Below are 25,574 nucleotides of genomic sequence, written 5' to 3'. Positions count from 1 at the left end.
GAATAATACAGGACTGAAATTGACACAGGTAACCTTGAATTAGAATTTTCACTTACATATGGTAAAGATATATAAAATGCAGACACAAAATATCTGTCAAATATAACACACTATTATCTTAAAAAAGTAATTTGCATTCCCAACAAAATTGATGCACGGATATTCAAAAAGATTGTCTCTAAGTTCCCAACTAAGAGATGGGTCTATTTGAAGATGAAGAAAGGTCAAGAGAACAGTTACGCAGCAAGGGTAGACTATCTGGGAAGTGCAGCACAGAAAAGTCCTCATAACTCAGGGTTAGTATCACTGATAGTCAGTGCCTTCACAGAGTTGGGTGTTGTTTTCTCTGCTTAGAGTATGCCCTTTGCTCCTGCCAGCCTGTCAGGAGGTTAGTAATCTTCAAAAATAATCTTAGTAATCTTCAAAAATTCAGCTTTGGTGAGATGTACTCCAGGATGATTCTCTGATCCTCTCTCTGAACCCCTTTTATCTGTAAGTTTTAAGCATCTCTTGGCCAGTGCTACCTCCATGTCTCATATATTTTTGTACATTTTGATATCCATTTTTAATTTATTTACTTATGTTTTTTCTTCCAGGTCATGAGGTGTTTAGGCCATCAGTGATGCATTAGCATGTCTGCCAGAAACACTGGGGCACATAGCAAATATGAGCAGGGGAGGTATTCATCACATTTATGACAACTTGCCTGCTCCTGGGGGCCAGAGAGCCATGGTGTCTGCCCTTTGCCCACCAGGGCCTTGAGGTTGAACAGGTTTCCCCAGTTCATGTGGAAGACAGTCCCATAATCCTGCAGCATCCCAGGAAAGGGAGGGGGTCAGCTGGTGAGGGAGGAAGGACAGAGTCTCCCCTGGGAATCAGGTGCAGGATCTAATAGGGCATCTAGTTTACAGTAATATTCTATGGATAACTCCTTATAAGCTAGATCATGGCCCCCTAAAACAAGAACAAAATCCAGAAACAAGCCACTTCCATGGTGCAAGATGCTAGGTCCATTTCTAAAACAACATCTCCACCTCATCCTAAATTAAATGTCATCTTTGGGCTTTGACAAAATAGAAACTGCTCTATTATTTGTTTCAAGGAAAAGTCATTATGGTCAGTCTTTCATCGAGCACTTGATTGTTTAGGCGGAATCAATTAAACATTAATGCCTTAGTTTGTCAACTTTGCCATTCTGGGCAAACTTCCACAGTTGCATAACATGGTTCGTGGAAGGGCACAGGAATATTTCGGTTCAGAACAGCAAAGATCAATGAAGAGACAGGTAAGACACTGCCATTCAGGTTGGTGTGACCATGGTCAAGTCACACACCTGAGCCTCCACTTCCTCATTGGGTCATGTATAGCACAGATCTGCTTTGCAGGGAAGTGGTGGGAACTAACAGAGATGCAAATGGATGGGCTCCTGATACAGAATGGGGTCTCAGTGAAGGCTCCCCCTGCCAGCCTTGCCTGGCCAAACATTGCTAGCCTTGATGAGTTTCATGAAAACAAAGGATAGCTGACAGACTTAAGAAAACTAAGATGTACCCAAGTCTGCATATCATATTGAAAGGCACCAAGAGAGGAATAAAGATTTAAGGACAACGATGGCCTGTGCCCGCAAATAATCCATTTTTTCTACTTCCTAAAATGTCAGCGACCCAAAGGTCCCCTTGCTTTTCCTGGGTCTCCCCTAGTTTATGGGTCTGGCCACTTCTGTGTGCAGCATGCAGATGTGGCAGGTTCTGGATGAAGCCCTGGGTCCTCACTGGACTCTGATATATCCCTGAAGGTGACATTGATAGAGTCACGAGGGATAAGGGAGCCCAGATGCTTTTAGCAAGGAAGGGGAAGGGAAGAATTAAAAACCTTTGTGACCCACACAAAACACTGCTCCTAGACCCTTGTGCATGTCAAGAAAGCTGGGAGTGTGGGGCCTGCAGGAGCAGCTGGGGCTGCTTCACCTGCTGAACCTCAGGGACCTTAGAAGCCTGGTGACCACTCACCCAAACCCCCAAGATGAAACAGCACCCACTGCTTTACCATGACAACAGTTTATTAGGTATCTGTCCACACATTCACACATCCATGGGCACTGCCAGGTCAGGGCTGTCACAGAGGGACACAGTGCCACTGGTTCCAGTCACCAGGCAGGGGGGCTTCATGCAAAGATAACTTTACTTTCTGCACGATTTTGTTTCTCCCGTCTACGTGAGAATAGACAGGGAAGCCCAGTTTGCTCAGAGCCTGGCACTGGGTATACATAACATTGGCCATGAGGCCCTGGGAACGGTACTTGGGCACAGTGGCCCCTGCACGCATCTCTCCTGTCTGGTCCATCAGGGCCCAGGATGCTGGCGTCCCCTCCGGCCCCAGGAGGCAGAAGGAGGGGAAGGTGCGGATACAGCGCTCGACGAACCTCAGGCTCCTCTCGTTGCCGCCAAAAAGCCAGAACTCATTCACCAGGGCAGCGTGGGCCACGTCCAGGGAGGAGGGCCTGAACAGGGCTTCGTTGCTGTGGAGAGCCCAAGACAAAAGCACAGGCCGTGAGGATGAAGGGTCCATTGTCCTTCCCCCTGTTGTCTTGGGGGACAGAGCAAGCAAAGCTCTGGGGATCCCAGGGGGTGGGGGGATTGTGCCAAGAGGGACTGCAGAAGGGGGGGTGGTAGAGAGAGGGGAGCACAGGACAGGGTGGAGGTGAAGGAGCCTGAGAGTTTCCACGGGGACAGAAGTGACCGGTCAGGCGGCAGGGCCGTGTGGTCTGAATGAATCAGGTCCATTTCATTGGCAAAAGATTAATCTGGCTCCTTCCTGAAAGGCTGTGGGGAGGCCAGAGAGAGGCAGGGAGAGAAGTGGAGGCAGCGTAGGTGTGGGGGTATGGCCGAGCAGAGGGATTCTGTGCACACTCACATGGGTTTGGGTTTGCCCCCCGTGGGGGCCAAGTTCTTCTCATCCAGCAGGGAAGGAACCAGCTTCTTTACTGTCTCTAGGGACAAATAGAGGATGTTCTGGGAATGCTTGACTTGGAGGGATTTAGCAGCTGCAAGACTTTGGATCACCTCGTTCAGGCTCGGCTGTGAACCTAGAGGGTGAGAGCAGAGAAGGAGCCATGTGCACCCCCAGGGATGTTGCCAGTGGGCGGGGAGTTGGGGGGGAGGGTGGTGATCTGGGTTTGGGGACAGAAACCTTAGTTGTGGGCTCAGTGCTGCTGCTGAGTGACAGGGCCGCCTCGTGGAGCTGTGCCCCACCTGTTCTGGGCAAGCGACACCGTGCTCAGAAATTCACTCACCACAGCCATGCCAGTGGGCTCCGGCTCTGGCACACAGTCCTGTGGCTCTCAGTTATAAACAGATGCAGCTGCACCACCCAGCACTCACCATGTCCCATGTCCCAGGCTGCTAAGCTGTGCCCAGTGGGCCATGGTGTGTCCCCATCCCCTGTCCCCCACCCCGGGGGGTTCCTGCACTGCCGTGGCCTAGGCCAAGTCTGCCCTCCTCCATGGGCAGGAGCAATGGGTGCAGGGCTGCCCTGAGAACCAGCTGTCACCCCACCCCAGGGAAGGCAGGCCCAGGACTGTGCTCTGTGCTGTCACCCTGTGGTCCTGGAAGGGATGCAGAATCTGCCCTCTATCTTGGACATTGAGAAGCTTGTGATGCTTCCTTGATGGAGCCTGTTTTGTGCAAGTTTGAGGTGTTTTCTGTCTGCTTCTCAGGTAAGTTGCACCTGAGTCAAAACCTGCCATCAGGCTGAGGGTGTAGAGGTCATCCAGGGAGAAATGGTCATGGGGAGATTGTTCAGGACAGGGCAGGGGCCCATGCACGTCCTGGTCTGGTACTGACTTTGGATCTGCAGGTGTTGTTTCCAGTTGATGACTTCCGGTGTGGCCAGGACTTCCTGGCCCTTCCTGATGTCCTTGGAGAAGACTAGGTAAGTGTTGGTGTAGTGATCAAGGTCATCGGTCATCTCCTGTATCATCAAAAAAAGTGGAATAATGAAAATTGCTATATATTACGATTGCCAATCTTTTTTCTTCATTTCATCATTCTATGATATATGTAATTATTTTTATATTAAAATTTTATAGGTCCATTAAGTTTCTTCTAAATTGCTTATATCATGAGATCAGAATGATAGTGAAATATTTGAGTTATGATGGAAAATTGCAGAATAATCCTATTTTCTACCCACCTATTGCATTGAAATTCAAATCAGCTCTCACATAGAGATTTAGAAAGCTTTTTTTCCTCTTCTGACATCATTATACACAGAAAGAATACAAAAATCATTGACAAGGAAAAGCTTGTTTTGCAATAAAACTATTATATTTGACATATTTGGAAAACACAAGATATGAAAGTGATGGTATTAAACTTGGTTATGGGTAACTTTGGAATAAAAACTCTGGCAATACCTAGTGAAGCCAAAGAAAATGAAAGCAATTAACAATGCTTTCTTAAAATATATAGCTAAATAATTTACAGTTTCAGACAACAAATAATTGACTTATTTAGAGAGAACCCCTCAAATTATAGAATAGCTGATGAGTATTTTTTGGAAGCAGGTGACATGGGAAAAATATTAACACAACTGGTGCAAAATTAGAATTTTTTTAAATCATTATAAAATATAGTATAAAGATACACTCACAGATCAGCTGTAACACATTTTTGTAAGTTAAGATCCCATTAAAGATTGAATTCCACTAATCTTATTTCAGTTGAGTCTTAAGATTTTAAAACAAAGTTGTTGTCATAAGAGGTATTGGTGAGAGCGCACACAGGCACCTTATAAAACAATCAGGCTCCAGGGAACCTGCGTTAAGCTAAAGCAGATATAAGTTGATAGCAGTAAGCAGCTCCTACAGAACCCTTGCGCAGTAGAGACCCCTGCCCCCCTGCTGTAAATAACTCCAGCAGACCCCCTCCTGCAGTAGAGACCCTGCAGTCCTCGGACTCCAAATATTCTATCAGTATCCTGACCTTATAAAGACCCACCCTCCAAATTTCAAGTCGCAATTCTCACTCTGCAGCCCCCCGAGAATAGTCCCTCACAGACATTCCTCAAATAAAGCCTGCTTCAATCTGATAATTTAGAAATTATAAATCTGATAAAACTTTCTTTCCTAACAGGTATAATATTTGTACTTATCTAAACTTATAATTTTACTGGATTTTTAAAATAATCTTAGGTATTCTGATGTGTGAAACATTAACATTTAGTTGCACCAGTTTTTAAATATTTCCCTACAATGCATACAGAGATTGTAGCATTAAATATTTGTTTTTATATATTCCTAACTCACCATTCTTTCACCCCTTTGCAACTTTCCTTGCTGTTTTCTCCAATTACAATGTCTTCCTTTCAGCTTGACAAAAATATTTATCTACCAAATCCGGTTCAGAGCAGCCTTCACCAGCAAGGCTCTACCTTCATCCTGTGACTTCCATCTTTATCGTTTAAACTGCGATGGCTTTATCTTTCTGTGTGTTGAACATCTTTCATCTTGCACATTTCACACAGGATTTAGTTGCTTATCTCTGCTTTCCTCCTGCCCACAAGCTTTTTAAAGACAGGGTCTTGTTCACCATCATGTAATTCACCTGCCGATCCCTAGGGCTCACATGCCAGGTGCATGGGGTACATAGCAAGGATGAGCAGAGAAGGTGTTCATCCCCCCTTACCTGCTCCTGCGGGCGGACAACCACGGTGCTAAAGTCAGGCCACTTGTCCACCAGGGCCTTGAGGTTGAAAGGGTTTCCCCGGTTCATGTGGAAGATGGTCCCATAAACCTGCAGCATCCCAGGAAAGGGAGGGGGTCAGCTGGTGAGGAAGGAAGGGCAGAGTCTCCCCTGGGAATCAGGTGCAGGATCTAATATGACATCTAGTTTACAGCAATATTCTATGGATAACTCCTTATAAGATAGATCATGGCCCCCTAAAACAAGAACAAAATCCAGAAACAAGCCACCTCCACGGTGCAAGATGCTAGGTCCATTTCTAAAACAACATCTCCACCTCATCCTAAATTAAACGTCACCTTTGGGCTTTGACAAAACAGAAACCACTGTTATTTGTTTCAAAGAAAAGTCATGGTTTGTCTTTCATCGAGCACTCAATTGTTTAGGCAGAATCAATTAAACATTAATTCCTTAGTTTATCAACTTTGCCATTCTGGGCAAACTTCCATTGTTGCATAACACAATTCTTGTCAGGGCACAGGAATGTTTCGGGGTCATAACAGCAAAGATCAATGAGGAGACAGCTCAGACTGCCATTCAAGTTGGTGTGACCATGGTCAATTCACACACCTGAGCCTCCACTTCCTCTTTGGGTCATGGATGCACAGATCTGCCTTACAGGGAAGTGGTGGGAACTACAGAGAAGCAAATGGATGATACAGAACAGGGGCTCTGTGAAGGCTCCCCCTGCCAGCCTTGCCTGGGCAGGCGTTGCTAGTTTGAGGAGTTTCTTTCTCACCTTTAAGGATTCAGGGAGGCTCCTCCTCAGAGACTTCTCTAGCATCTGCAGCATTTGTCCGCCTTGTAAGTGTAACATGTTGGCAAGTACCTTAACCTAAGGAGAGGATGAAGAACATCAAAGAATGAGACCTACTGAAAGCCATGCAAAGACCCAAAGCAAACAGGCACTAAGCCTGACCTCAAGCCTGCCCTGTCATTTCCCTGGTGCTGGCTTGGCTGAACTCCTCCTAAACTCCATGGATGAGTAATTTTGGCAGAAAATACAGGTGCCTCCTTTTCAAAATTATTCCTACTACTTTTAAAACTATGAAATTTTCATTTTTTAACATCCAGGCTGCACTGGCTTTAACAAATATATTCCCTAAGAGGGCTGGGTCGTTCTCACCTTGTTCAGAAAGCCAGAGTAGACCAGGAGTGATACCAAGGAAATTCGAAGCTGGGTGGTGCTGCCCCCTGGAGCTGGGAGAGCCTGGCACTCAGACAGAGCCTCTCCTGCCCCGCCCCTGCAAAAGAGGGTGTACATTTAAAGGGGAAGGCCTAAGGGCTTCCCTTGCATCCACGTGAGGCCTGTTGGTCTACCTAATAGCTGTGGATCATTTAGCAAGGGAAGGCTCTTTGTTCTTTTAATGGGTCACTTTGACCCCAGGCAGTTTCTAGGAGACTTGGGTGTTGCCCATTGAAAAGACTGCTTGGAAGGAGGGGTCAGCAAGCTCACCTGGGATGGTTGTTGGAGCTGGCATCCCTCACCAGCCTGCCCGCCTTGTGGAAAAGACCCAACAAAGGGTAAATGATTTAACTCCTCTGTGCCCTGGAACAGACCCTTCCTTGAGCGGTTCTGACCCAGCAATTAGCACAGGTAAGTGCTCAGAACAGTGCCTGGACCACATAGTAAGCAATCATTAAGCTGTTACTCCTAGCATTATTACTCATTATTATCATTAGCAGAAGCAGCAGTCAACTCATGGTGCCAGCCAAAAAATTCCATGGGGTGACTTTTCTTCTGTACAAGACTTTGTGGTGCAGATTAAATGGGGTGATCTGTGTGATACATGAGATCATGAGTTATAAGCCTGTAGCTGAATAGCTGACAAGCAGCAGTATTTAATGTGTGTTAACTGTTTTAATTATTGCTATCCTTATGGAAAGTTCGATATAGGGGCGAGAATGAGGGCCCGCTGTTACCCTCAGAAAACAACTCTGTTCCTCATCAAACCAGTTCCCCCACCCGCAAGCCAGAACCTTTCACTTATAGCTCAAAGAAAATGTATCTTTTCTTCCTCAATCAAGAAAATAAAAGAAAAAAAAAGATTCATTCTTATGATACTTCTTATAAGGGAACAAATAAATGATATAGTGTAGCCATTTCCACACATGACTATGAGAATCACCTAAAAATATTTTAAAATGACTTAATCCTGCCCCTGCTGTTTTTATTTAGATTTCAGAGGAGCATGACATGTAGAAACCTGTATATATTTTAAAGATTTCCAGAATATTTTTGTTATCATTGATCACCTTCATTCAGGTATAATTACATTCAATAAATAATTGACCAATTTTAAGCAGCTACTTGGTTGTATTGTGAAAAATATATGTATTTTGTAATTAGCACCATAATGATAATATAAACAATTTGAATACCACCAAAAGTTTTCTAGTGTGCCTTTATAATCTTTCACCTTCCCTTACTCCCAACCCTTAACCAGAGTGAGTTCCCCGCAATTTCCCCCACATTCTCTACAGCAGTTCTCAAGATGATTTTCTTATGCAACCTTTCAGAAATCATTGATGTAGTATGTAAAATCCTCAACAACATCCTTCAACTCAGTAAAAATAGAAGATTTATAGGACTATTTCTCCAGGCAGGCCAAAAGGCTAGGGACAAAGTATGGTTTAAATGATACAATTCTCTAGTGAACGGACAGGGTTGACCTGTATCTAAGCCCCATTAGCCTGGGAACAGGCATCAATTCAACTCCTCCACCTGAGCGAATCCCCTGTAAAGGCTCATGCTTCCTCCCTCTACTCAGGAAGACTTGCCAAGGTCCTGCTGCTTTTCTTAAAACAAGGCCAGACCCCCTACCCTACTCATCGCCCATATTTGCTTCATAAAGGGTTAGCTCAACTAGGAATTCTCTCCTTCTTCTAGGCCAAGCCAATGTGTAAAATCTCCAAAACAGCACCTGGCCTAGAACAAGCTGACTTGGGCAGAACATTCTCAGGTCTGCATGGGTCTTGCTGGTCTATTTCAATTTTGCACCTTTCATCCCAGTTGTCCATATGTTAGCCCAGCTTGCTTTACCCTCATCCGTAGTTAGCTTGACCTGCTTTCCCCAGTGATCCCTTAGAACAAAGTATTTAACCATCTTGATCAAACATTCAGTTTTGTCTCCAAACAGGACCCTGAACTTCGACCCACCCTTAGGCTGAGCCAACTGTGGGGTAGGGGCTGGTGGCACTGAAGCCCACTGTGAACCTTGCTTTCCCTTCTTTGTTTTTTAAAAAATAGTCTTTTTCTGCCTGACCTTGCAGATGTTTGCAAATCCTGTGAGTTGTGAGCTCTCCCTGTTGAAATAGCCCTTCCTCCCCATTACCAAGTTCCTGCTGTGAAAATCCTGTCCAACAAAGTCTTCTCTGACCTAAGTCTGCAGGATTTTTTTTTAATGCATCCATACTTTGGTGTAACCATGTTATCAGTGAGCTGGATTTTTGTGACTGGCCTCAAAACCTGAGTGTGTATCTCCTCATCCATTCCCTCGCTCACTAAATATTGACTGAGATCCTAGCGTTGTGGGCTTGTAGGGTGTCACTAGCTAGGCTGAGCATCATTGCCTGAATTCCCTTTCTTTCGTGTTTCCAGCTAGGTGAGTCCACACAAGAGAGTCCTAGGAGATATTGGGGGGTGGGGCGGGGAAACAGCAGAAGCTGTGAGAACTAACTCTGGCCAGAGACAATGGCCAGGCTGGCCAAGGCTTCATGGTCCACTGGGTGCTCCCTCAGCACCTTGGTCATCTGGGCTGGGTGGGGGATGGGGAGTGGAGGGTGTTGACCTCCCTGATGAAGGAAACTTGAGCTGGTGGACACCTGTTCTACCAAGGTGAGAGTCAGCCAGAATGGACAGTCTCTGTGCCTGTGAACTTCAGCCTGTGCTATGGGTTTCTCTTGTTTCTGTTCTCTCCACTTTAAATCAATTTTCCTTTCCCAACTACCTTTGCTCTCTACTCTGGTCTTTGATGGGAAGAAAGAGCCTTGACTAGCACACCCCTGCATAAGGACAAACACTTCCAGGGAATTTGTAATTTCTGCTTCTCTGTCTGGACCCTGACTGATATCCTTACTCAGCCCTCAACTAGAACACATAGATTTTCTGTCCTCTCAGAACGCATGACCTGTGACGGGGACTACAACACAGACATAACAATAGCTGGTCACAGAGAAAGCACTAAATTAATTTCTTTACATACAGTGTTATAGATGAGCGGCATTTCATTTGGTGTATTTCTACAGAGATTTCATGACACTTGAAGCAACCATTTTGATGTAGGACATGTTGACTTGCTTCTCACTACTGTTTATTTTTATTACCAAATGATATTCCTAACAATTCCCTTCTCCTATCCCTGATCCTCACCCTTTTCTAAACTTTGCCCCATCCCTAGCCCTAAGGGTCTAGGGGTATCACATATATTAATATATTATATAAAGCAACATTTCTACACATCATTCCCTGTGTCAAATTAGAATTGTTAAAAGAACTGAATCATAACATGTTGACTAAAAGCGGTGGACAAGAGGCTGTGGCTCATCAAGTGCTTGTCGAATTCCCTGAGAGTTCACAGATGGAGATGCTGCTTCTCAGTGGAAGTATCTGTAGTTCTTAAAAGAGGCAGCACCAGAACCAGCCATGGAAGAGGGTGGTGGTAGATGCCTGTTGCTCTGCCCCCCAGAAGTGTGGGGTCACCTTTTTGTGGTAGGAACCAGGGAGGGTGTTAGCCTCCAATGGGGTTGACCTTGAGATTCACAAAATCCTATAGATTGCAAATCTATAAGATTTGCAAAAATCTTTTATGCATCCAGAGGAAAGTCAATATTGTCTAAACTGATTTCTTTACCTACTTTCCTCACCATTTAAAGTTCACGCCTACACTGTTTTTCGTGTCCATGATCTTAGCCCCTCAGTGCTAGGGAAATTGATTTCAGCTGGCTTCTCTGCTCACTTTGCCTTTCCAACTCTCTGACTACCATGTTCAAGGCCTTCCCTTCGGTGCGGCCCCTTGGGAACAGTGGTCTTTGGGGATGTTCAAGTAGACTTTACCTTGGAGAAATGGTACTGGTATTAGTTTCCATAGAGAGGCATCTTCCAGATCTCATTACATTTTTTGCTTAATATTGTTGCTTGAACATATTGGAGAATTCTTGGACAAATTAATGTTTTGGGTTTTTCATTTGTGTTCCTTTTTCCCCAGGGATTTTGCTTGTCTTTATTTTTTGAGGCATCATTGATATACAGCATCATATTAGTTGCCGGTGCACAGCGATGATTTGCTGTGAGTATATATTACATAATAATCACCACATTGAGTCCAGTTAACATGATGGTTAGTTGTCATCATGGTTTTCATTTGTGTTTTCCTGGTAATTAGCAATGTTGAGCATCTTATCATGTACCTGTTGGCTTGCTTGCTTTTTGCAAAAATTGTTTTTCAGGTCCTCCCTCTGCCCATGTCTAGCAGGATTATGTGCTGTGGTTTTGCTTTGCTTTGCTCTCCCTTGAGCTCCTTATATGTTTTGCATCTTAACCTCTTATCAGCTATGTGGTTTGCAAATATTCTCTCCTAGGGAAGGCTGCCTCTTGTTTTGTTGATTGTTCTCTTGCTCTGCAGAGAGACTTGTTAGCTTGATGTAGCCCCACTTGTTTATGTTTACTTTCATCTGTTGTGCTTCTGGAGTCACATCCAAAAAATCTTTTCCAAGACAACATCACGCAGCTTTTCCCCAATGTTATCTTCCATGAGTGTTGAAGTTTCATCTCCAAATAGGAAATAAGAGGCAGAGTCAAATTTGATGCCAGATTACTGGGTATATAATATTAATGGACCAAAAGTACATTTGGGACAACACACACATACTGAAAACAAAAATATGATTTCAATAAATGTAGTTGAGAAACAGAAAACTCAGCAGTAGGCCTCATCCATGTCAGGGATTTTGTCACATTTTGCTGGGCTGTTAGCACTAAAATGGGCAACATCTTGAAAAGGTCACACTGGAAACGTTGACACAGCCACTACAGTCTCCAAAGAAATTTAGTTTTATCCACAGAAAAGCATTCAATGAAGGAAAATGGACTCTGAAAAATACTGGGTCTGACGTCCACATCACAGGGACACAAGACCTTTCCTCCACTTCTCCACTGGTTGTTGAACTTGTAGAGATTCAGGGAGAGAGGACATGGAAGCTCTGTGCCCTCCCCGATACCTGGCTTATGACTCTCTTCCATCTGGCAGATCTGAGTCATATCCTATTATAATAAGCTAGTAACCTAGTAAATAGAAAAATTGTGAAGCAATATTTTGTATGGGAATGTATGAGACTCAAGCCTACTGTAAAGATAATTTATATAAATGATGGCCTAGGAGCCTCCCTGGTGGTTCAGGGGTTAAAGTCTCAGCACTATCAAGCTATCACCTGTCATTGCAGCATGAGTTCGATCCCCAGCCAGAGAGCTGACACACATGGCACAGCAGAGCTCTCCTGTCTCCCCGCTGCTCCCCTCAGCAGTGTATTTCAGTAGAGCCACCTGTTATGCTCTCCACTCTGTCCTTGGGAATCCTCTCACCACCAACCCCCACCTCTGGCCTATATCCCAGTTCTACTATGCATAAAATAAATAAATAAATCAAAAGGGGGGAGGGGAGGCTCCAGGTTCCCTGCCCCACCCAAGGGAGGGTGGAGCTGAGCAGCAAGAAGCTAGAGAAGACTGGGAAGAGGCTGCAAGGAAGCAGAAGGAAGACCAGGGGATGGAGAAGGAAGAGGAGACCTGGAGGAGGCCTGGAGCATGGAGACATGTGAAGAAGCAACTGTGCTTTCTTCTTGGGCTTGGGCTTGTACGAGGGATGTGGGACACCTGGAAGGAGACCCGTAAGAGAGATGCACATGAGAGACCCATGGCGGCCTTGGCATGACTTTGATTCAAACTGTTTTGATTTTGCTCCTTTCCTTCTAGTCTCGTCTGCCCCTTCCCGCCCTTTGCTATGGTCCCCTCAGAAGGTGCCTTAGGCTGTGGCAAGTCTCGGGCCTCCATGCCCCTGCTCCAGGCCAACCTTGTTTGGCTGGGCACTTACCCAGGAAGGGTGGGTGACCGTGGGTGTTTCATGGGGAAACTATTTTAACTATATCCTTTCACTCCTCTCTGTTGCACACTAATTGTATTACAGTTCTTTTTATTGAAATTCTAATGCACTTCAGCATTTGCCTTTATGTGACAGATGGCAGAACCCATTTAGTGCAGGAAGGTTTGTGGTTCCTGGCTACCCCTCACCCTGCCTGCTAACATTAGGAAAAGGAGATTGGTGCACAGGCACAGAGGAGAAACCACTTGGAGGCAGAGAAGACAGCCAACGAGAGAGGCCTCAGGAGAAATCAACTCACCTTGATCTTCAACTTGAGTCTCCGGTCTCATGAGAAAACAAATTTCTATTGAATAAGCTACCCAGGCTGTGGACTTTGTGGGCAGCCCTAGCAATGAGGACAGGGACTGTGATGTATCCATGTGTGCCTCAAGGCAGTTTTTCCATGAATTTGGTCAAGTATACGGAGTGTTCTCCAAGCTCACTGGGCTTGGACTCTCTCCTCCTGGGAGCTCTTGACTCGGACACTGTAGGGAGATTTTTCTTTTTTTTTTAATTTTTTTAAAGGTTTATTTATTTATTTAAACAAGCACTGGGTACAGTCAGAAGCGCGGGAGGGTGAGAGAATTCACCAGAGCCAGAGCGGGGAACAGAACAGGCAGACTGACAAAGTACACTGCTGAGGGGAGCAGCGGGCGGCAGGAGAGGTCTACGTGCCATGTGGGACCCTCACCCGGCGGCCGGGGATTGAACCGGTGCCTCAGAGGCTACGGGCAGCTTCGCAGCCCAGTGCTCAACCACTGAGCCACCAGGGGAGGCCCTGTAGGGAGATTTTTCATTCACTCTTTTCCCCCTTCTCATCCCCCACCCCTCCTTAATTCCTTCCCTCCATCACTTCTCCGCTCTTCCCTTCTTTTGTCCTTCTTTGTTTCATTCTTTCTTTCTCCATCAACAAAACCTTTCTGAAAGCCTAAAATATACTAAGCCCTGTCCTAAAAATTCAAGGATGAAAAGACATAGTGCTACTTTAAATGCTTGCAGTATCGCGGGTGGGAGAAACCTATAAAAAAAAAAAAAAAAGAACGATCATTCCAAGACCATCTGGTAAATTCCAAAATTGTGATAAGAAATGGAACTTGGAGTCCGGAGGAGGGATCCTTCATCCAATGTGGGGCTGGGGAGGGGGCCAGGGAAGTCTTCTTGAAAGTGGTGGATCTGGACTATGTTTTAAAGGGACTAGTATCACCCCTCACTCAAAAAGTATCAGTGGCTTTTAAAAAATCAAAATCTTCCAACTGTAAAAAAATGATTAAAAAAATCATATTCTAGGGCCTCCCCAGTGGCGCAGCATGTTGAGTGCAGTGCTGTGAAGCTGTCCGCAGCCTTTGCAGTGCGGGTTCAATTCCCGGCTGGCCAGGGAGATTTTCACATGGTGCGGCAGACCTCTCCTGCCTCACCCTCAGCTCTCCTCAGCAGTGTTTTCGGTTCATCTGCCTGTTCTGCTCCCTGTTTTATCACTGGTGAATCCTCTCACCCTCCCACACCTCTGGCCTGTACCCCAGTTCTTGTATAAATAAATAAATTTTTGAAAAAAATCCATATTCTGTACCTGGAATGACCTGGTTTGTGCAGTCTGCCTCACTGTGCACCCGCCTGTCATTCCTCCAAGCCCTGAATATCTGCTTTCCCTAAAGGGACAATGACCAGTGCCTCTGTGGTGGCCTAGGATTAAGTCTCAGCACTATCAGGTTATCACTGGTGAGGCTTGAGTTCAATCCCCAGCCAGGGAGCTACCCACATGGCGTAGCAGACCTCTCCTGTCTTGCCTGCTGCTCCCCTCAGCAGTGTATTTCAGTCAAGTCTGCCTGTTCTGTTCCCCGCTCTGTCTCTGATGAATCCTCTTGTAACAGGGTGGTTCCCAGGAAAGGGGGAGGTTCCCTGCCCCACCCAAGGGAGGGTGGAGCTGAACAGGGAGAGGAGAAGCTGCAGAAGAGACTGAGGAAGGAAGCAGGATGGAGCCAGGAGACCTGGAGGAGGCGCATGGAGCCTAGAGACACGTGAAGAAACTGCGCTTGTCTTTTGGTCGTGGACTGGGTGACACAGATGTGGATGAGACCCATGGGGAGGTGACAATGGCAGCCTTTATCTTGATGTTGATTTTGCTCTTTTCCTTCCAGGCTTGTCTGGTTGTTTCTGACCATTTCTGTGGGTCCCCACTGGAAGATGCTTTAGACTTGTAGCAGGCTTTGGGGCCTTGTTCTGGGCCAATCCCATATGGATGGACTTTTACCCACAAGGGGACGGGTAACTTTGGGTGCTTCATTTAGAAACTAGACTCTTTGCCTTACCTGTATTGTTTCCTAGTTTTATTAAAGTTCCTTCCCATTAAAGTCTCCTATGTTTTGTGTTGATGCGGCGGATGGCAGAACCCATTTAGAATAGGCAGGTTTGCGGGGTTTGGGCTGCCCCTCTCCCTGTCCTATAACACTCTCACCCCCACACACACCTCTCTATACCCCAGTTCTTCTACGCCAAAAAAAAAAAAAAAAAAAAAAATTACAATGACCAGAAGATGTCACTCTTTCCCCACTGTCTCTCCAATTAACTGCCTCTCCAATTAACACTGATTAACTAGGGATGAAATTTATGTATTGATAAAATCAGACAAAGTTTAATGGGAATTTTATTCTTTTAAAATAATTTTAAAATTGGATGCTGGAGACACTTTTCACATAAGTGGATTGAAAGAGATGTTTTATGATAGCATGCTATTAATGTTTTGGGTGCACAAAGTAACATGCTAAATATCCCAGTTAGGATATGTCAACGAAAACCATTTTAAACGTCACTTAATGACTTAGTTAGGTCCTCTTTCAAATTGGTGGATTATAAAGAATTATAAACCATCTGACTTGTAATGTTTTCTTTTCCAGTAAGCAAGCCATCTGATCTCACACTTTTTGGTAAGTACCCCCAAAATGTTCACCCAGATGTGCATATTGATTATACCTGCTATTCTTTTATGTAGAGGGGAAAAAATCTAAAAACCTATAAAACTGAAGATGATCATTAATAGATATGTTCCCAAAGCCCATATTAAAAATGAATTTTCTAGAACATCTCTATGTGCTAAAATGGCACGACAAAGGCAGAGAGATCGCCAAGTGAAAATTGTTATAGATAGAAAGGCAATTTCATTTCATTTGGAGCTTAATTAAGTTTCTTATTTAACATTTGATACATGACAATTTCCAAGTACAAGAAATTAATTCTGAATCTATAAAGCTATTTTTCTCTGGCTGAGGGCATTTACGGAATGTGCCATATGGTCACACAGTAAATGGATGTTCTGTTTTTAAGAATGTAGTTTAATCCACACTGTGGGAACAGACTGCAAAAGAGGAGATGATATAGAGTCAGTACTAAGTCTGGGGTTTAAAAGGTATATTGATGATTGTTAAATACATGTTTTGCAGTAGAAGACAAGACCCAGCTCCCACATATTAAATATAGTAAGCACAGACCAACAATGTGTAAAAAAAGAGAGACTTGGAAAGCAGGTGATGAATAATCGTGACTCAGATCTGAATCCTGCATCCAATTTATAAATAGAGAGGTATAGCAGTGGTTCTCAGCTGAGGACAATTCACCACCAGAGGACACTTGATAATGTCCAAACATATTTTCACTTCTCACCAGAGGAGGCACTACTGACATCTAGCAAGTAGAAGCCAGAGCTTTTGGGTTCAACCTGACAACAGCACCCAGGTTAAAAAACTCTGACTTGGCCTAAACAATTTACACTTTGCGCACTGTTCATGCAGTGATAATTGCTCCTTTTCATTACTTAGTGGTATTGCAGTGTACAACAATTTTTTATCAGTTGTTTACAAGCACATTTAAATTGTTCTCAGCTTTTTATTCTTATAAATAAATAAAGCTGTTATGAACATTCATTTACCACCTTTGTATAGACATATGTTGTTGTTTCCTCTTGGAAATGGATTTCTGGAGTGGAGTACTGGATTGTGTAAGAGCAGGGTTCACTAGTTAAGGGACGACCAAAAATGGTGATGGCCGAAAATAGAGGTGACCCAATTAGTCACTTTTTATAAAATTTTTAGATGTGTTTATTTATGCATACAAGAACTGTGGTACAGGCCAGAGATGCGGGGGTGAGAGGATTCACCAGAGACAGAGTGGGGAACAGAACAGGCAGACTGACTGAAGTACACTGCTGAGGGGAGCAGCGGGCGAGACAGAGAGGTCTGCTGCACCATGTGGGTTGTTTGGTGGCTGGCTGGGCCTCAAACTTGTGCTGCAGAGGCTGTGGATTGCTTCACAGTGTGTTGCACCACCAGGAGGCCCCAATTAGACACTTTTGGGAGTCAGATATGGATGCTTTGCTTGATACATTGTAGATCCTCAGTAAACTGTTGTCTTCCTTTGAAGATGGTGCAGGGTTCTTCTATCAACTACATAATGACTCTTCACCACTTCCAGGTCCAAACTTCTGGAAGCTCTGAATGCTACATTATGTGCCAACATGGAACTTTGCAGATGTGATCAAGGATCTTGAGGTGGGGAGATGATCCTAGACTATCCAAATGAATGGTAAGTGTAATCATAAGTGTTCTCACAAGAGGGAGACAGAGGACTAAGTGAAGGGGGTGGAAATAGAGGGAGGGCGCATAGTAAGGCATGGAGGACCCAGAAGCCAAGGGAGGGAGGCATCCTCCACAAACTGGGAAAGACCCAGAAACAGATTCTACCCTCAAGCTCCCCAAAGGACTGTCTTGCTAACAGCTTGATTTTCATCCCATCAGACCCACATTGAATTTTTGACTACCAGAGATATTATATGACACATTTTTTTCAATGAATTTTAGTGAGGTAATTTTGGTTTACATTGTATAAGTTTCAGGTGTGTGGATAATGTTTGTTACTTTACACCACTAAATTTGTGTCAATTTATTACAATAAATAGGAAGCTAAATGCAACATATATATAAAAATCATGTTGAAAATACAAAGTCAAGCCACATTACTCAACCTACCAAGCCCCTGTGATTAAAAATCACTCAGAAAACCAAACTTTCTCTGACAGCCACATCATTTAATTCAGTAGAATGTCTCAGAGCTCTTCAGAGGACAGTCAACATCAAAAACCATGATGTCAAGGGCTTTTGAAAGGTTCTCTGGAAAACTTTGTAGGTGGAAGAGAAAGATTCCAAAGGAGACATTTTCAAAGCAGATTTTATATTTTCAGACAGAGAAGCATTATAAAAAGCATGATTCTTCCATGAAAGAAGACTTCAAATAAAAAAACATGGCATTAAACACATTATTTTGACACTAATGATTAACATTTTAATTCATAGATTTCTGTCTCCATAAAGGAAAAGTGTGACAGCAAAGGGCCAAGCTTCTGATTTTCCTAGTGGAGGGGAAGGAGACAGAGATATTTTGCAAGGGTGGTCTTCGGTCGAGCACAAACCCCACATAACAACTGGGTGCTTTGCGTGTTATCTTGTTGGTGTTTAGACTGATTTTTTTCACTGATAAGAAAGGCTTTAAAATGGTGCCAATCAACAATATTTCTTGGGGGTGCATTTCCATTGATGCCAGCCACAAGGAGCAACCTTGAACCCAAAACTTTTCAATGTATCTTGGATTTTTACTTTTTATCCTGCCACATGTAAGTAAAATGGCACTTTTTTTCTGAGCCAGATACTTTCCAAAGTGATAACCAATTTCCCTGGCCAGGTAACATGTTACCCTGGCCTCGGTATTTAGGGACAGTGTAACCCATTCTCAACTCACAGGACTGTTCCATCACAATCCAAGAGACAGGGACCCCCTCTGGACCCAGAATGCCAAATCCTGGGAAATTCTGGAGGCAGCGTTCAATGTATTTCAAACTCTTCTCATTTTTCCCAAAGTCCCACTGCTCATTCACAAGCCCTGCATGGGAGGTGTCCAAGAAGATGCCCACAAAGTTTTCTTTCCTGTCAAGAAAAAAAGTACATTTATTCCCCCAACATTTACTAGATGCCAGGTTTGCAGAAAATAAATATGACACCATCCTCTTATTTCAGCTTAGAGGAGGAAACAGATGCATGAAAATCTCTTTCTATGTCTGCTTCAAAACGCCCCCAAATAATAGAAGGGGAGAAAATCCTATGCACTTTAGAGTTATTTCATACCAGCAAGACAGGGTGATATGGCACATCACACCATGAAGTCCAAGCAAACCCCAAGGAAGAGTGTGGGCACATGTTCCTGAAGCCGAAGGAGCTAGGCTGGGGCAGCCCGTCCTGGTGGCTGGATTGTCTTTGGGATCTACATATGAAACCCTTGGGTTTTGAATTCTATGCTACAGAATATCTAAATATACAAGATAGTGTTTCTTTCAACAAATATGTCCATAAAATGTGTGTCACAAGAAGACAAGAGCCACATCTTATGGCTTCATGGGTCCTTAAGTCCATCACTGCAACCTTTAGGGAGTATAAAAATGCAGTCTAAGAATCAGCAAAATAGGAGGAGAAAAAGGGTGAATTTCTGGGTGATCACCAGCAGGATTTTAATCCTAATTCTCTCCCTGCACAAGTTCTCTGAGGTTGACTTTTCTTATCCGTAAAATCAGAAAAACATCTTCTGTGGGTAGAGGGTTTGGGCAAAAGGAAGATCTCAAAGACGTTTTACCCTCTCCAGGAGGAGGAGGAATTTGTTGTTTTCGAGTCACTCCACTACAGATGAGTGAGGCTTTTGGCTCTTTCATCTGGACCTGACCCTAGTCTGCTTCCTTGCAGACCTGGAGCATCCTTCCTTACCCTTCTTCTGTGGTATAGCCAAACCCAGAGTGGCAAGAGATCAAAATAGGACTTTAGGGTTCAGGGGAAGGGAAGCATCACCTTAGGACAGGCGCTTCATTCCAGATTTCCAGAACTATAAGATTAAGTATTATTTCATCTTTATTTAACATTTTTCCCTGCGCCTCTGCTTCTCTTAAGGTCCCCACAGATAATCCAACTGTCCAAAAGCAGGATTTGAAGATGGTTGGCTCTTCAAGATAAATCAATCATATGTGTGTGTTAAGATTTTGTTTTTTATAATTAGTAATATAATCATAAAGTATAAATTAATAATGGAAAATAATTCTTCTTCCTTTGTTACCCTATTACCTAGTTACCTTCTGTAGAGGCAAATAGTAATGTAGTACATTTACTAACTTTCCAGAGGCATTCTATGCAATTTTAGAAGTGTACCTACTATGATCACATGTGTACACATGATGACCACATGCAGGTACACTGTTCTTTCCATCTTATGTTTTGTTTCTTTTTCAATTAGCAATATATTTTGGAATTCTTTCCTTATCTTAACAGAACTGCTTTATCTTTGTTCATGACTGCATATTATTCCAATATTCAGATTATATCGCAATGAATTTATTCATGCTCCAACTTTTGGGCACTTAGGTTGTTTCATATGCTATGTTGTCACATATGAAATTCCTCAGTCTTAACATCCAATTTGCTAATATTTATTTAATATACATATTAATTGATCCAGCCATTTCTAGGAATCCATTTTTCAGAAATATCATACAACTTGTAGAAGACATTTATTGCAGAGCTTTTGTTACCAGGAAGAACCGGAGATATGTGTGTTAATACGGGGAAACATAAGTGCATATATCCTTATTATGGAAATCTGCACAGCTTCAAGTATATGAAAAAGATCTTTATGAGTTTACATGAAAGATATATATATATTTATATATATATATATATATATCTCATATTGCTGAATGAAAAAAGTGAGGTACAATATACAACATGTGTGTATGTTACCAAAAAAAAAATCCTCACATGCACAGAATTCTAAAGTACAGACCAATGTTAAGAATATTTATACCAGGCCTCCCTGGTGGCACAGTGGTTAAAGTCTCAGCACTATCAAGCTATGGCCAGCCACTGCAGCGTGAGTTCGATCCCCAGCCAGGGTAGCTGACCCACATGGTACAGCAGATCTCTCCTGTCTCACCCGCTGCTCCCCTCAGCAGTGTATTTCAGTCGATCTGCCTGTTGTGTTCCCCACTCTGTCTCTGGTGAATCCTCTCACCTCCCACACCTCTGGCCTGCACCCCAATTCTTGTACACATAAATAAATAAAATAAATCTTTAAAAAAAGAATATTTATACCTAGATAGGGAGGTTGTGGGGAACCCAAGTGGGCAACCTTTCAGTTTTTACTTTATATGCTTGTATACTTTGTAAAGCATGTAGTATTTTTGTAGAAAATAAATAGTTCAGTTAAGATTTTTCAAGGACATCTATCCAATACCCTCTTAAGAGGACTTCTGTGAGACTTAGGTGAATTCATATATGTCGAGGACCTCAGCTAACAGGTCTTGCCTACGATCAGCAAACATCAGCTAGCACAGGGCCCCTCCTCTGCTCAGGCAGTTGTGGACCCCACCATAGTTTAGTTTAGTCTCAAATCCTACATTTCCAGGCCTTGCCCTTAGGGCAATTGCATTATTCTATCAGGAGCTAGCAAGCAAACAATAAAATCTCACTTGCTGTCTTCATCCACTTTAGGCATTTTTGTCAAGTCCACCTCATCATCACTTGTCCTGAGCTTCATCGGCAGCAATTCGATCACGAAGAGTGTGGTCTTTGTATAATCCACCTGCACTGACTTTGAAGCTGAAACCTTTCTTATTGCTGCGCTCAAGCTCTCTTGGCAACCTGGAGAGAGCAGAGAGAACACAGTGCTTCTCATCTTCCGTATTTGCTAGGGATGAACCACAGGGGATTTGTTTTTTAGCCCAGATCATTTACCTTGGATCTGGAAGGTTTGTTCCCAGTTGATAACCTGGGGGCGTGCCAGAACTTCCTGTAGCTTGTCCAGAGCTTTGGCGAAGATGTGGTAAGAGTTGGTATAATGATCCAAATCATTTTTCATCTCCTGATATAACAAACATCAGTCAGTTTACAACATGTTTTTGGCAAGTGCTGCAGTGCTAGAGACCAATTGTTTGATAGGCTCTACTTTTATGAGAAAGTTGCAGAAAATGGCCTTAGACCTTGACAAATAAATAGCTAGTGACACACAGAAGGTGGTTTCTTTCTGATAAGGCACTAAAGTCAGCTGCATTTTACTGGGTGGGTGAGTAGCTCTCCTGTCTAGGAGAGAAGAAACCAGAAATAGTGTTAAGGATCTAAAAGAGAGAATGCCTAACTTTGGGAAAGAAGCACCAGAAACAGGGTTGGGGTCAAGACTCTGGGTCTGGGAGAAGGCATGCTAAGCTAATTCTGACCCAACACTCTAGAGCTGACATGGCTTTTGGCTCTTGGTGTGCCTGTGAATGAAAACTTCTAGAAAGATCCATATGCCAGAGCTCACAGCAGTACCTGGAGCAGAGAGCCCCACCTGCACTGCCAGCCTGCTTACCTTCTGCTGGGGACACCCCCCTGGGGGTCGCTGCAGGTGGTGCTGTGTTCACATTGCCCTAATTACTATGTAAACAGAGAACTGGGGGAGTTAAAATAGCCCTTCTTTTGAATGGAAGAGATTTACTATACTCCCCAAATCTGGAGGATGAGGAAGATGTACCTGTTCTGTATACATGATCTTCCTGTCCATTGCTCAACTACCCTTCACTCCAGAGTAAAGGAAGCAGCAACTTTCTCAAGGTCACACAACTAGTCACTTGGCAGATTTAGATCTAAAACCCAATACCGACCAAGTATAATTTGACTATGTTTAGTTACAAGGAGAAAGAAATGTTTCCTATTCATTTCCAGCCACGGGCATCTATGCTGAGGTATATGGGAAAGATTGGCCAGCTGGGGTCCTAATGTCATCTACAAGACCTGGGTGGTTGGTTTTATGTCAATGCCCATGCCTTATGGAGCTGTCCTGCCCTCTTTCCCAAGCACCCATCCAAAACCTGTCAGGGGTGCCAGGGCTCTTCTCCCCAGCCTCTGGCTTCCTCCTCGTGCCTCCTTCCCATGCAGAGGGTGAGAGAAGGCCCAGGCCCAGTAGCTGGTTTGCTCACCTGTTTCTGAGGCCGAGTAATGACTACCTGGTAATCTGGCCAGGCATCCACCAACACTTCCATGTTGAAAGGGTTTTTATTTTTCATGTTGAAAATGACACCATACACCTAAGAACAACAAAACAAAACAGAAGATTTAACTTTTCCTTTGAGCTAGGGTCTTGGATATAGTATGGAACTAAGCCAGACGTAAGGAGAAATGTGGCAGAATACAATCATTGATTCCAGAAAGGTTTGGTGGCCTACTCTCTGGGAGCCAGCTGCCAAAGTGTTCAGGAAGGCAGATCCAGGAAAATGGCTGAATGGCTGGGAACAGGCTGCGCTGAGTCTCACCTGCTATTTTTTTTTTTTAAATTTCATGTCATTTCCCTATGTTTGTCATTCATGCCACACCATTTATTTGGCAACTAGTCTGTATAAGATTTGTGTTAAGTCTAGAAAATTCAAAGGTGAATATGACGTGGCTATTGCCTTCAGGTTAAGTCTAGAAGGAAAGAGATACAGGGTCTAATCATATCAGGGCATGTATTCTGGCAGAGGCCCACGGGTAATGGAGTGGGAACCCCGGAGGAAACGCACTACCTGTCCAGGCAGTGGTGAGAGGCTTACTGGGGATTAATGCTTGAATTGGGTCTTGAGATATCAATAAAGTCTTTCCTGGAAAAATCAAGAGTGAAAGAAGGCAAATGATTTCATGCAGGAGAAAAAGCAGGCGTGGCAGGTGTGGCAGTTGTGGCTGCACCTGAGGAAGTATGAGGAGCACAGTGGGGGCAGTCTGGGAGCGCCAGGGGCGTGTCAGGTGAAGATGTAAGAGGCAGGAGCAGAACTTTTTTTTTTCTGTTTGTTTTTTTTTTATATTTAAGGAGGAGTTTTATTAGGAAAAGGGATAGAAGAATAAAGAACACTTGCATAGACACAAGCAGACAGAAAGAGCTGCATGAGCAGAATTTTGTTTGCTCAATTACAGAGTGTGAACATTTGCCTCGGGGGTGATGTGATCATATTCATTTCAGGTGAATCTGGTCACCAAGCTGCAGAGGGGCTGGTAAAGTGGAAGACAGGAAGACGTCGTGGTAGACTGGAGCAGAGAAGGAAACCCACCGCAGAGAGCAGAAGCATGGCTGCAAGAGGTGTTTAAGAGGCTCCCAAAACAAGCAAAGTAAGTGGCTGCATTGGGTATTAAGCGCTTCCCTGCGGGAGTGACCTGACTTGACACCTGGCTTCCGTGTGCCCTGGAGGTCCTCAGCCCTGAGTCTGTCCTCCTCACTGCTCAGCCCTTTACCTTTAAGGACTCAGTGATGTGCTTTTCCAAGGATTCATACAGAATCTGAAGCTGCTGGGGTTCCTGAAGCACAAACATCCTGCGTAGCACCTTAGCCCCCTTCCCCAGGATTCAATCTAAGGAAACAAAACAAACAAAAATGCCTGGTGAGGTGAGAGCCGTGTGCAGGAAGAGGAGGAAGGAGAAAACACCCAGGTCACTGGACACCAGCGGAGGGAAAGTTCTTCTATTGTACACACAGGAACTGAAGCTTGGGCTGCAGCCAGATCTCGGGGGTCCTTGATGTTTTAGCACTAAATTCCACAGTAAGAAGAGGCATAGCGTATCTGGGGAGATAAATTTCCTCAAACATTTGAGTCAAACCAGACCACACATCTGAGCAATGGCTGTCTTTAGCTGTCCAGATGCAAATGAAGAATAATGTATTTTTTCAGAATCCGTCCCTACTTTGTTTCAGAAAGACTTTCAGTCAGATATAAAACTATGTGGATAACCACTCACTTACCCTCTTGATATTACTGATTTGGTATGGCAAGTATTTTACTGACTTTCTAACATGGACATTTTCCTATGTCTTTAAACACACTTTGAAGACATCATTCTCTTTTTATTTACTTAATTAAATTTTGATTGAGGTAATATTGGGGTGCCCTCATCAGGTATCACCACCGTAGTGCACCCACCACCAACTTACCCATGTCCCCCACCACAGACCACTGTGCCTCCTTCCCTCTTTGCTCTTAGCCCACCCAACGCTCCCCACCTTGCTTCAATTCTGAAGTCAGCTCTCAATTTTCTTGAAGACTAAGCACCAGTTTTCCTGCACCAGTTCCAGGTATGGTCTAAAATGATCGTTGCTGTGAAGCAAACTCAAAGTTCAACAAAAGAGAAATTTAAGAAAGGATATTCAAAGCCATCCGATGTCTCACGCCTGGGAGGCCAATGTCAGGTTTCTCTGAGACCCGACCTGTCCTCAGAGTTTGGGGCCTTGGTTTGTATGGGATGTTATATGCGCAGCAAGAATGTGTGATTGCTTTTTCTCCACAAAGGAGAGAAGACATTTCATTAATTTTTAACGTTTTCAATTGACTAACAGAGACAGGTTTCTAGCCAACCTAGTTAACTGATAAAGGAGAAGTACTGTGCAACTTCAAAGCCATCCCTTGATTTTCCTGAGCCAATTTAAGCAGAGCTGTCTGTGTTTGGGAAGATGTCAGGACCTCAGGTTAATTGAATTTCTCATCCTGAAAGCCCCCTGCACGCTTGGGGACACAGTAAGGCCATTATCTTCTGTGCTTTCTGGAACCACAAACACCACAAGGGCTGAGGCTGCTGAATTTCCCCTATCCCCCACCCCAAGGGTTTTTCAAGTGGACAAGAATTATTGT

The 25,574-nt window shown here is 43.9% G+C and overlaps 2 protein-coding genes and 1 long non-coding RNA gene across 3 annotated transcripts; 1 reads left to right on the top strand and 2 right to left on the bottom strand.

Annotated features, from left to right (window-relative positions):
- Nucleotides 1–2,035: 2,035 nt before the first annotated feature.
- On the bottom strand, nucleotides 2,036–6,962 carry LOC119254330 (glycine N-acyltransferase-like). The gene is made up of 6 exons (XM_037521437.2): nucleotides 6,868–6,962; nucleotides 6,481–6,576; nucleotides 5,685–5,792; nucleotides 3,843–3,969; nucleotides 2,914–3,085; nucleotides 2,036–2,518 (listed from the first exon to the last, which is right to left on the bottom strand). The coding sequence occupies exons 2-6, from the start codon at nucleotides 6,556–6,558 to the stop codon at nucleotides 2,116–2,118; spliced, it is 888 nt and encodes a 295-aa protein (XP_037377334.1). The 5' UTR covers nucleotides 6,559–6,576; nucleotides 6,868–6,962; the 3' UTR covers nucleotides 2,036–2,115.
- A 340-nt stretch (nucleotides 6,963–7,302) lies between these two features.
- On the top strand, nucleotides 7,303–17,439 carry LOC129146525 (uncharacterized). Its single transcript, XR_008553387.1, has 3 exons — nucleotides 7,303–7,338; nucleotides 15,766–15,795; nucleotides 17,336–17,439. It is a non-coding gene; the product is annotated as an uncharacterized LOC129146525 (long non-coding RNA).
- A 981-nt stretch (nucleotides 17,440–18,420) lies between these two features.
- GLYATL2 (glycine-N-acyltransferase like 2) lies at nucleotides 18,421–24,264 on the bottom strand. Its single transcript, XM_037521436.1, is given in 7 exon segments — nucleotides 18,421–18,552; nucleotides 18,554–18,598; nucleotides 18,600–18,840; nucleotides 21,420–21,591; nucleotides 21,685–21,811; nucleotides 22,905–23,012; nucleotides 24,187–24,264. Coding segments are annotated over 7 exon segments (903 nt in total).
- Nucleotides 24,265–25,574: the final 1,310 nt, after the last annotated feature.

The sequence above is a fragment of the Talpa occidentalis genome, unplaced genomic scaffold (assembly GCF_014898055.3).
Source record: "Talpa occidentalis isolate TD23 unplaced genomic scaffold, MPIMG_talOcc4v2.1 talOcc4.3, whole genome shotgun sequence".
Classification (NCBI taxonomy): Eukaryota; Metazoa; Chordata; class Mammalia; order Eulipotyphla; family Talpidae; genus Talpa; species Talpa occidentalis.
Note: the sequence above shows the minus strand (reverse complement) of the source record. Positions and strands in the feature narration are given on the sequence as shown.

Bases quoted from the DNA above. Each gene is read 5' to 3' on its own strand.
- LOC119254330 (XM_037521437.2), bottom strand. From the start codon at position 6,558: ATGTTACACTTACAAGGCGGACAAATGCTGCAGATGCTAGAGAAGTCT. The intron at 3,970-5,684 runs GTAAGGGGGGAT...TTGATGATACAG, and splicing joins TTGTCCGCCCGCAGGAGCAG to GAGATGACCGATGACCTTGA. The intron at 3,086-3,842 runs GTCAGTACCAGA...CTCACCCTCTAG, and splicing joins ACAACACCTGCAGATCCAAA to GTTCACAGCCGAGCCTGAAC.